The 12,830-nt window shown below is 38.1% G+C and overlaps 1 protein-coding gene across 2 annotated transcripts in view; it reads left to right on the forward strand.

The window, feature by feature from the left end:
* Positions 1-12,830, forward strand: part of NETO1 (neuropilin and tolloid like 1) — a 103,800-nt gene that overhangs the window by 6,740 nt on the left and 84,230 nt on the right. For both annotated transcript variants that reach the window (XM_070361513.1, XM_005897502.3), the window contains exon 4: positions 741-989. In XM_070361513.1, coding sequence (XP_070217614.1) covers positions 741-989 — 249 coding nt within the window. The remainder of the gene's footprint in view (positions 1-740; positions 990-12,830) is intronic.

Consider the following 12,830-nt stretch of genomic DNA (forward strand, 5'->3'; position numbering starts at 1 on the left):
TTTGGAAGTATACAGGTAGTCAAGAATGTGGGAAAACACATGGAAACTTGAAAGGGCATGCTGTCTTAGAAAACGTGAAGGCCTGGGATGGCCTGGGCTCCGGCTGTTCATGAGGTGGAGGGGCCCTGCTGGGATGAGCTGTAGGAGACTTCGAAGAAAGCTGTGTGTCCATCCTGTTGATTGTTCCTTTATAGCTGAGAGTCTCTGAACGAGTTTAAGCCTGAGAATGATGGGATAAGACTTGTGTTCTGGAAGAGTTACTCTTCATATTCCTCTACACACATTTCGCTGTAACCAAGACATCTGATTGGGACTACTTGAATGACTGTAGAACTCCACGCGAAGCAGATCTCAAGTGGTGTCTGACCGGAAAACTGGCTTCTCCTGAAGATTCGGGAGAAGTAACGGAAAGATGCCTCTCCACTCTTTAAACCTGAATTGGGAGCCTCTCACAAAAATACCGTGACTTGTTCATTGTGTCAGACATTGAAATGGTCTTTTTATATCAGAATAATATTTTGGGCAACCTCCTCAGTTTTAAGAATCATCCCTTAGACATTCTTACAGAAATTTTATCCCATAGAATACTAACTGAAACAAACGTCCTTAGTGTTTCTGTGTATGTCACAAAGTTGGATAGAAGTTATTATACCAGATGAAATCTTAAATAGAATCAGAAAAGTCAAACTACAAATTTAAAAAAGGACCTTCTAGACATAATCTTCCTTTCTTTTTTTTAGCGGCCCCAAGACAGTGCATTGAACTTTACTTTGATGAAAAGTACTCTATTGAACCATCTTGGGAGTGCAAATTTGATCACATTGAAGTTCGAGATGGACCTTTTGGATTTTCTCCAATAATTGGACGTTTTTGTGGACAACAAAATCCACCTGTAATAAAATCCAGTGGAAGATTTCTATGGATTAAATTTTTTGCTGATGGAGAGCTGGAATCTATGGGATTTTCAGCCCGGTACAATTTCACACCTGGTAAGTGGGGACTTGTTTTTTCCCGTCTCTGTTTTCTTCCTTAGCTCTCTTGCTATCATAGTGTAAGAACTTCTGTAAGACAACATTATAATTTCCAAAGAGTTTCCCAGTTCTATTTGAAACCAAACCTATAGTGCTCTCTCTTTTCATTTCATAAATTCTGAAAAGGAAATTACTTTTCCTTAAAATTTAGCCTACTCTAGAGGTAAACCGTAGTGACTCAGGGGTTTACATGGTCATCAGCAACACAATTAATTAGTTGGACTTCCATTATGCCGAAACATGTAATTCAAGAGGCAGTCTGTAATAGAGAAACTAATTATACTTTGAATCCCAATAAATTTGAAAAGGCAATTGCAATACTGTAAAATGTATCCATCAAAATGATCTTTGGAGAACTTGAATAAAATATTCATTTCTTCTGAAAATTATCATTTTTAAAGCAAATGGATCTTAGGATAAAGCCGTCTAATCTCTTTTTTAGAAATGCAAATCCCTAAGAGTTGTGATGAAAGGAAAAGTGAGCCCCCTAGCAGCCCAGTATTCATTTGCAAGGCCTGGCACACATTATCTGTTATTATATAATTATCTGTTCTATGTCAATTTTCCTTTTAAACTGTTAATATTAAAAAAGGCCTATGATGTTGACTGGCTTACTTTATGATGAGCTATCATTTGTTACAATAAAAATTGTTATCACATTTTTAAACTTTGTGAACATCATGCTGCAGCAATTTGAGATTTGATGAGGTCATTTTTTTTAATGGAAAGATGACTCAAATTACATAAAGCACATTATTTACTTATAATTACATATTTTTTTAAAGTTTGTGTGTATCGTTTTACTCAGGTTGTAACAGGCAGTAAATTAAATTGAAATGTATGTAAACTTTGTTCAAGTTTCCATCGCACGTTACAGAGGTAACATCAGAGCAGGGCTGTGATGCTCCATTCAAACACTAAAATGTTTTAAATAATTAATATGAGATTAATGATGACTTTTATTATGATACTATAGACTAATAATATAATTAAAATAAGTGAGATATAAACTCTATGTGTTAGCCTTAAACATTACTAGATTGTGGTTTTTATTATGTTTTTCTAATATTGGGTTGTTAACAGAAGTCATGGATATTTTATATGTGGCGATCAAACTTGATGTGTTCTGAAAACGTATAAACATTGTGATTACTTAATTAATGCTAGGGTTTTTAATGGAAATACATATTTTCTTCTTGACCGCTAATTTGGAATATAACCAGAACCTAAAGACAATGACATGTGTTATGATCTAGGCTTTCCTAAGTTCCATTTTCATCCTGAGATTGGTAATCATTGCAAACAATGTGAAGATATAAAATTGTAGTCTCATTAGAGATGTAGAGTCAACTTCATCAACTTAAGCAATGTGATCCAGATTCTGGCTCTATTTGAGATGCATAAATGGTGATGCTCAACTGCTATCCTTGGTTTCCAAAATCTTCTTGGTTCTCAAGTGCTGTTCTTTGCTCCTTGTTTCTTTAGAGTCATGCTACTTCATCTGTAGAAGGAAGATTTTATCACCAAGAGCTACTGAATCAGAAGGGAATGTAGGGAGGTGGTTCATGGAATGATGAATACGTCAAGGATAGCCTTAAGCTTCTCTAGTCACTTGGACAAACCAAAGTGTATCAGAAGCCTACACCTGGCATCTGAGGGAAATGTAGGACCATAAGAGATGTGTAAAAATCCCATGTCTGTGGAAGTGACATTCCATGGCCCAAGGCCATTGTCTGAGTGGCACCATAATCCACAACTCATTCTGTAAAGAGACAATATTGAGGAGGCCACTTAGTTGATGAAGGAGGCAGAGATTAGTGATAATTTGTCTGTGGACAGAGGAGTCTGGCGGGCTACAGTCCATGGGGTTGCAAAGAGTCAGCCATGACACAGTGACCACAGAATACACAGCATATAGAGAACAGGGAGTCGCAGAGACTTCACTTTAATTTGGGCTTTATTTTTATTTAGTAGTATGCTTCAAGTGGTGATTTGTGGAAGTTGAGCAGAGTTCTTCAAGTTCACTTTATCATTTAAGTTATAAAGCAGTGCTGACATTCTGAGGGCCCCCAAGCGGGATGCCCACTGAGAGGGGATCTTCCCCACTGGCCTCCAGCATGGCCGTGAGGAACACTGGTTTTAGAAGCAGATTAGGCTTCCAGTTCAGACTTTCTTATTCTTGCTTGCTATAAATTTTGGACATGATTCTTAATGTTTTATGACATAATATTTTTATTTGTAAAATAAAAATACAAATAATATTGATTACCTCAAAAGATTTGCTGGAAGATATTTTGATTACTGACCAATGCATATTTATGGACTTTTCACTTCCTATAAGATCTCAACTATTGATAGCTCTTATTTTATTAATTTGATTGTGTGTTCTTTAGAAGTAAAGGAGGCTTGGCATACTTTATTGGGAGAGCAAGCATCCCACATTTTTTAAAATTACAACTGCTGTTTCCCTGACTTTAGGGGGTGGATATGCAAAACTTAACCTTCCTGATGTCACTTTTCCTTATTAGGTTTGTTTAAGTGGGTCTAAGTCTCCACAGGAGGGTTATAGTTACTTCTGATAACAGTCATAAAATACGTTACAGCAGAAATAGCACTGAGAAGACCAGGTGGTCTTCATTATTTTTGAAAATTTATCACAATCTGGAATCTGGATCTTAATTTATAGTCTCGGAAACTTGAGGTGGGCATATGAGAATTTACCCACTCTTAGTAATGAGTCCCATTAACCAAGCTTAAAAGACTGAATATACACATGTATGTGTAAACACCTATGCATATACATATATGCACACATATAAAAACATACATACATTTTCAGTTAAGTGTTCCTAGACTCACACAGCTCAATGTTTCTTGTAAGCAACCATGCATAGACATCCAGATTATAATAAGATTATACAGTGAGTGTGAAATCCAGATACTGAAGCTTAACTTTGTAACTTGCATCCAGCTAAGGTACATGATGATTCACCTCTATAACATGGATCGTTTTTTCCCAGTGATGGTTTAGGTTTAAGCTTTTTGTTGTTGTTTAGTCACTAAGTCGTGTCCAGCTCTTTGCAACCCCATGGACTGTAGCATACCAGCATTCCTCTGTCTCCACCGTCTCCCAGAGTTTGCTCAGAATTGTGTCCATTGAGTTGATGATGCCATCCAACCATCTCATCCTCTGTTGTCCCCTTCTGCTCCTGCCCTAAATCTTTCCCAGCATCAGGGTTTTTCCAATGAATCAGCTCTCTGCATCAGATGGCCAAAGTATTGGAGCTTCAGCTTCACCATCAGTCTTTCCAGTGAATATTTAGGGTTGATTTCCTTTAGGACTGACTGGTTTGATCTCCTTTCAGTCCAAGGGACTCTAAGAGTCTTCTCTAGCACCACAATTTGAAAGCATCAGTTCTTTAGCACTCAGCCTCCTTTATTGTCCAACTCTTGCATCTGCACATGACTATAGGTTTCAAACTGCCATGGGCCATTTCCTCTGTACAGTCTTGAGCTGTGGTCTTGCCTGACCAGGACACTAATTTGTGTCAACTCTTATCTCAAAACTTGTTTTTGTCTCTTAGTATCTGAGTATCTTTGACTTTCTTTCCTAGTCACCTTTAAACATAGGCCTTTAATCCCTGGCTCCTGTGTTCCTGGGAACTACTTGTGATCTGGTGGTAGATAGTGGTGGATGGAGGTCACGTGTGGACTTGGAGGGTGAGAAGCAGAGCCAGAGAAGATGCCACCGATTCACTCTTACAGGGATTTCCCATCTTCTGAAACATTCTGATGACTCTGCAGTTTTTATTTTATAGGCTGTGACTATTTCTGGATGCTGTACCTTTACACAGTGCAGTGATGAATCACCTAGGATTACAGTCTAGCATGCACGAGAAGGATTGTGAGATTGAGCGACAGTCAGAGAAAACTCAGCCAGTCAAACTCTGAGGTCTGCAGAAATGAAGGACAGGGTGAGGTCTGAAAAAAGTGGCTAAGGACCCCAGAGCCCTGGGGGGAGGTTCCGGGATGATCCCTCTTGGGAAAACCTCTCTGCTTCCGGTGTAAACACAGCTGTGTTGTGACCTACACTCTCCTGCTCCTGAGACGAGAAATGAATTCAGAGTTACTGAGAATGTTACAAGTTACATGATGGAAAATTTGATAACCCACAGATAATTGAAAAAGAAAACATATTAAAATTGCAATAGACTGATATTATTTTCTCATCTTAATAAGGTTTTCTCATCTTAATAACATTTATTGGGAAATATTTTCTCACATGAGAAAATATTTTATAATAAAATTACTTTAATAATACTGGAATAATATTCACCAAACTCATAACAATGATTACCTCAGATGATTTTGGGAGTAGGATGGTTGAGAAGGAATTGAAGAAACCAAAATAGACATATAGTGAAAATTTATCAGCATTATCAGTTATTTTTTATTTTTGAAAAGCATACTATATTATTTTTGATATTATATAAATAAAACTTAAGATGAATCAAAAAGAGAACATACCATAGTTGGTCATTTTAGGATGAATTTTATTCAAATTTAAAATGTATTTTTAAATAAAAATGAATTTTTAGAAGAGTGGATACCACTTCTCCACAATCTACATTTTTTTTACTTAAACAGAAAATGCCGTTTCAGTAGAGAATAACTCCCCCCGCAGCCAGCTTCCCTAGGCCTCAATTTTCTTTGCCACTTGAAAATATAAACTAAAGAGAAAATATATAACCGTATGTGCTGTTCCACCAGTTCAGAGGCATTATCAGGGAGTCTGTGTGATATTAAGAAAGAAGAACATCCCAGGTATTTTATTTTTGGGGGATGTAACCCTTTCAATCTCTTTAGGAACAAATATCTCTTCTTGTTGTTTAGTCTCTAAAGTGGAGTCCAAATCTTTTGCGACCTCATGGACTGTGGCCGGCCAGTCTCCTCTGTTCATGGACTTCTCCGGGAAAGAATACTGGAATAGGAAGTCAATCCCTTCTCCAGGGGATCTTCCCATCCCAGGGATCAAACCCCATCTTCTGCATTTCGAGCGGATTCTTTACCAGCTGAGCCACCAGGGAAGCCCAATTAGTCTTGTGCTTTCCTTCCTAATGGGGAGACTTTCTGCTCTTTCAGTTCAGTTCAGTCACTCAGTCATGTCCGACTCTGCAGCCACACGGACTGCAGTACACCAGGCTTCCCTGTCCATCACCAACTCCCTGAGCTTGCTCAAACTCATGTTTATCGAGTCAGTGATGCCATCTGACCATCTCATCCTTTATCATCCCCTTCTCTCCCTGCCTTCAGTCTTTCCCAGCATCAGGGTCTTTTCCAATGAGTCAGTTCTTCACATCAAGTGGCCAAAGTATTGGAGCTTCAGCTTCACCATCAGTCCTTCCAGTGAATATTGAGGACTGATTTCCTTTAGGATTGACTGGTCTGATCTTGTTGTCCAAGGGACTCCCAAGAGGCTTCTCCAACACCACAGTTCAAAAGTATCAATTCTTCACCACTTAGCCTTCTTTGTAGTCCAACTCTCACATCCATACACGACTACTGGAAGAATCATAGCTTTGACTAGATGGACCTTTTGTTGGTAAAGTAATGTCTCTGCTTTTTAATATGCTGTCTAGGTTGGTCATAGTTTTTCTTCCAAGGAGCAAGCATCTTAATTTCATGGCTGCAATCACCACCTGCAGTGATTTTGGAGCCCAGGAACATAGTCTGTCACTGTTTCCACTGTTTCCCCATCTATTTGCCATGAAGTGATGGGAACGGATGCCATGATCTTCTTTTTATGAATGTTGAGTTTTAAGCCAGCTTTTTAGTCTCATCTTTACAGACATAGGAAATGGAAACCCACTCCAGTACTCTTGCCTGGAGAATCCCATGGAGGGAGGAGCCTGGTAGGCTACAGTCCATGGGGTCGCAAAGAGTCGGACGTGACTGAGCGACTTCACTTTCACTTTCAGTTTTACAGACATAAAATGTAATGTTTTTGAAATCTTCCTCTTTTGATGATATTTTCCTGAACTTGTTGTATGTATCAAAGATATACACATCCTATTAGAGAAATTTAGTTTAAGGATTATACCTCAAAGTATCAAATAAGTCAGGTTGAGTTAGGTGTTGTCATGGGATGAGTGGCATTGTCAACATTGAAATTATCAGGATATTTTGTATTTAAATAGCACGTTTCATCTGAGCAGCGCAAAGTGTTTCAGGAACATTCTGCACAATTCCTAGACTCCTTGGAAAACTCCATACTGATTCACTCCAAAGGCAATGCAAGGGATACACTGCAGTGCAGTGATTTAAATTGAATGTTTAAAAAAGATTTCTGTGCATATTAAATTATATATATTAATTAGGTAAAATACTGTCGTAGACTCAGTTACTTTAATTATCCATTGCAGTGCTTTTTCTATCTGAAATGTGTGAATATTAAAACATGTTGAAAATTACTAATTTTTCTTGTCTAGATAATCAGAGTTTAGATATGTGCTTTGGTGGTAAGAAAGAAAAGCTATATTTCATCTATCTGTACCAGTTTTTCAGTAACTAAACTTTAATTTGCATTTTATACTAAAAGATGAAAGAATAAAAGAGTTTATAGGTTAATGTTAAAACAAGGACAAGGACTTTATCTGATTATTTTTTTCACCTAGAAACAAAAGATTGAATAAGTTTTGGTCAGATAGCATTATGTTGTCTTTCTATTATCTTTACACTGTAGGCTCCCAGTATTCTAATTTCAACCCCAACAAATACTGTCAAATGGAAAATGTATGAAACGAAATTACATTTCTTCTTGAGGCTTTTATTTTTCAAGAAATGAAACTGAAAACTTGAGAGTCACAGTAGGGACATATAATAATTACCAAAGATATTCATGTAAGGGCAATTTCTCCATGCTTCAACTCTCATCCCCCCAGCCTGTGATTTGGTTGATCTGATGTGTATAGAAGAGGGCTCAAGGGAAAGGTTGAGGAATAAGTAAAGAGAGAGAGCGAGGGAGAGAGGCTGTTTGGTCTAGGTGGGTGTTCAGGAGAGAAGTTGAGAGTGGGAGAGAATTTCCAGGATTAGCTCCCATCTGTACAGAGAATATTGAAAGCTGTAGCAGAAGAGAAGAAAGATTTTTAAAGAAGTTTCCTGTACAGACAGAATACCTTTCCTCATCTTGCTCTTTCCTGGAAAGGTAGAGAAAAGTGTTTAGGTGTGTATTTTTATTTTTTGTTATTTTAATGATTAATTGTTGGACTGCATGTTTTTGAATATGATACGTTTGAGACTGGTCCATGTGGAGCCTCGGGTATATTTACATTGTAGGCATGTGTTTTCTTTATATCTGAAAGAGACCTTGAAGTTCATCTCATTCAGCCTTTTTGTTTTAAAGATAAAGAAAGCAGTGATCTAGAGAAGAGGCGTTGCCCAGGTTCGTGAGCTCTGTGTAGAAGTTCAATGACTGCTTGTTCATCAGTTACATAACCACTGTGCTGATACACCTTTCACAAAGGTAGAGATCATGACTTTAATTACACCACATATTGTAAGTGCTTTCAGTTTAGTTATATTAAGAAATTTAATTAAGGGATAGAACTGTATCACCCACATTTCACCATTCCTGGTTATGGATTTTAAAATTCACCTTTCCCATGTTGCCTGAAATGCCGTTCAATTGACAGTGATGAAAAAGGCAATGATTTATCTTCTTTCCCTCTACCTCTGTTATAAACATCTGCCTTTTCAGCCCCCACCCCCCAGCCGGAAGTGTGTGACTCATTTCCTGTTCTTCCCCAATGTCTCCTGTTACTGACCTGGTCAGTTAGCTGTGTGTAAAGTGCTCTCATGACTTGGAACCTGTGACTGATGTGCTAAATACTCAAGGAAAAACCTTGAATTTCTTTCTCCTGCAATGACTCCCTCTTCCTAACACATGTGTCTCTGACTTTTTTCAGAGACCAGTTGCTTGCAGTCACCAACAGCTTCCCTCTCGCCAGGGCTGCTGTGTACAGCTGTGATGTCCAGGACACTAGGCTGAGGGAAGGAGAGCTGATTCCGTGCCCATTCAGGCGCCCCAAGCAGACCCATATCCAGAAATGGGTGCTGTTTACTAATTTCCACAAAGGCGTCTTACGGACTATCTAGGATTATACATTGATCAATCACAACATCGCCTCTGAGCCCATCACCTTTAGACCCAATCACACCTTTGGATGTCCCAACATCCAAAGACCACCATCCACCCTCCACTAAAATTGTCCTAAAGAGAAATGGTATCATCCGAGTCAGAGAAACATTCAAGAAATACAATAAAGGAACAACAACAACAAAAAGCATATGTTTTATCTCCATTTTGCATTCTTATGTTTTTTTCTAAGTGTCCATAGTTATGAGGCTTTTTGGTAAAATCTCCTAGCAAACGCTAACATTTAACTTATAGCATATTCAAAAAGTATTATGCTTTTCAAATTATAACATCCTATATCTATATGTTTTGACTAAGAAAACATTATAGTCTAAGTTTTTTTCTTATTTTCCAAGATTTTTCACAATTTGCCCATAGTTTAATACTTCTTAGTATTTATTTATGTGCAGAATCAATCAAATAGTTATCAGGAAAACACTCACACTGTTATTTTGTTGACCAAAAATGTCTTTCTATTTTATAATTTGTCTTCCATTATAGCTATTTAAGTGCAGCTCATGTAACTATACTCAAAGTGAACTCACAGAATGACTTAATCTCCACTTGTATTTGCCACTTACTTATTCAACAAGTATTTATTAATTTGCTGTGCTAATATTGTAAATACATAGTGTGTAAAACATCCTGTCTTCCCTACAGTGAGTCCATATCCTATGAGAAGAGTAAGATATTGTGTAGTAGAGTAATGCCCTTCCCCCTTCAAAAAGTTGATACTTTATTTCTATATGTATGTATGTATGTACCTATCTCTCTATATCATTTGATTTTATGTGAATGCCATCTTTATACATAAATATGGCAGCAACTCCAACAAAATAGCAACTTGCGATCCTTTCCAGAGATGTGCATGGGATGGTGGCATTTTTGTTTGCAGCAATAATAGCTATTTGTAGAATCTGGCACTCTGTAAGCCTCTGCCTCTCCATGGCATAACTCCCTGATGCCTTTGCTTCAAAAGAGCTATGCTGTCTGTTGTTGCTTGCTCACTTGGCTAGCTTCCCACCATTCCACAGCTATGCTGACTTGCTTGAAATTCTGCTTCAGTACATCCTGATGGCATTTTCCCTCTCCAACTCATTTCAGACACCTCACTTCACCCAGACGACCACAAGGATTACAGAGTGATTATGATACAGAAGGGACTATTCACAATCAGCAAGCCATGTGCCACAGAAGAGCTAAACTTGGCTTTTAAGCAGAAGGACATATTAGTCGTACATATGTCACTTCTATTCTGTTGTCTATTGATCATAACCCAAATCAGACGACTGTTCTATTCCCTTGGAACTTTCCTTCTGAAATTTGCACTTCAAAGCCCCAAGGATTTTCTCTAAGTGATTCAAAGAGAAATGAGATACAGAGATCCCTATTACCTTAAAACATTCCCAGACATATTATGCTTGCTGTTGCAGTCTGAAACCGTATTACTTTTAGCAGATTTGGCGGGCAAACAAAGTTGAATTTGTAGACTGGTCAGTGGCGGTGCTGATGAGCTAGGAAAGCAGAGATGAGGGTTGTCATGGCAATGATAGGTAAAGTCTGACACAGAGAGTTTCCACAGCATGAAAATGAGTCAGGTTTGCAGAGATCTGCTGTGGTAGATAATTGGTTAACTGGTGAGAAAATTATTCTTAGGTTTTTTGCATGGGCATATTACTTTCCTTTAATAAGTATTTTCAAATAATATTTACAATTTTATTATTTTATTTAAATTTTCAAATAATACTTGGGATAAATAAGGTTTATCCCAAATTTAAATTCAAAGAAAATTACCATCAAAAAGTAAACAACCATGCTTACGTTCTGTTGACCACTGTTTTATCATTTGTATCATTTTTTCTGTCCATTCCATTCATTATCCCCTTGGTTCTTGCTCTTGCTTCTGCTTCCCCATTCCTTCTTTCATTTACCTGAGTAGTGGCCACATACCTCTTTCCTTGACAGCTATAGGCAGTGTGTATAAAGTGCCAGCTTTTGGCACCACTGGCTTCTACTAACTCCTTACTGCCTTCTACTCACAGGTTGCTGGGTCCCTAGGCTCTTCATTATGCCTCCTCACTGTACCAGCCCCATTGTTTGGTCTGATCCCACATTTTCTAGAAAAAAATTCAGATATTGTGTCCCTCTTGTTTATGAGCCCTGACATAGGAAAAATGTAATGATTCTATGAATAAATTCAGTGTTTAGTTTCCTGTTCAAATGTCGTTGTTGGCATGTATGTTCTTCGGACTACCCTTTTCATGTCTAGCTTGAGTTGTGTATCAGTTTTTCCTCCATTAACAACTTATATGTTCCATTCTAGATCATAAAGTAGTCCACAGTAAAGCCCAGCTTTTTGTTAACTTAAGGCACATTGCTTCTAAGGATGTGCTTTGTTGTGTTGTTTCATTATCTGTGGATGACATGTTCTTTTATGCCTAAAAGGTACCCTTGTTTTAGAAAAGTCCCTCAATAGCTTCAAGTTATTTTCAGTGTAACATCTCTGTCCTCATCAGGAAAAAATAAGTTGAGGCCATAACTTCTAGTACATATTTAAGTGAAAAAAGTTGTTTAGGCATTTCCTTTGAAATGTGCAGGGGAACGCTCCGTTCCTCTCAGAGAATATCGGCACTATGCTAGGTTTTTGTTGCAGTCTACCTGGACGAGTCTTCAGTTTTTCATTTCTGCATAAACCTATTTTTCTCAGCTTCATGGTTTTCTAATAATTTCATATTATACGTATGTGTACATATACATATATACATATAATATTTTGTTAAATGTGGTCAAATATGGATCATAGTGCTAGACTGTCGAAGGTTTGACTTAGACAAATAAGACTTTCTTATTATGTGACTTTCGGCAGCAGCAGTTTACTTAATCTCTTAGAGTTTCAGTTTCCTCATGAGACCAGTACTTGACCCAATATCATTATGGATTTTGCTACCAACGATATAGCCAAAATATGAACATATTTTGTTGGATGTGACGTGATATTCTCTGAGATCACATCTAAACCTCGGATTGTTTCTTGGAGTCATTCAACAGCACTAGAAGAGTTTCGACCCATAGTTGGTCCAAACTGTGCAGTAAACACTGAGATGTGAACATGACTGAGATGCAGGATCTCTTCTTGAGGAACTGAGGGTGCGTTTGAAGACAGGAATATTTATACCTAATATAGTGAGTGCCACGGCAAGTGCACAGAGCGCTGGCCCCTAACGGGTAAGTGGGGGCATCGCCTGATGACAAGAGGCATGTCGCTTGGTGGCATTTCCCTGCACACCCCTCCCTGCATCCTCAGCATGACCCTGTATCCTCCCGGCCTCACCCAGCCAGCTCCATCATGCCTTAGTGACGTGCATTACAAAAAACTTTCTTTCTCTCCGTTGACTCCAGACTTCTCGAAAGGAAGGAACTTTGGTTTATATCTTTAAGTTTCTAGAGCCTCTTCAGTGTTTGGCATGAGCTTGTAGTCACTGAAATTTACATGAATGAACACCTACATGAGTTAAAAGAGAAATGAATGGAGTTAAGTACCCAAAGAAGGTAGAAAGAATGAGATAGCAGGCATGGAAAAATTGGTAAAATGTATAGCAGGAAGT

Source organism: Bos mutus, chromosome 24 (assembly GCF_027580195.1).
Source record: "Bos mutus isolate GX-2022 chromosome 24, NWIPB_WYAK_1.1, whole genome shotgun sequence".
Taxonomy (NCBI): Eukaryota; Metazoa; Chordata; class Mammalia; order Artiodactyla; family Bovidae; genus Bos; species Bos mutus.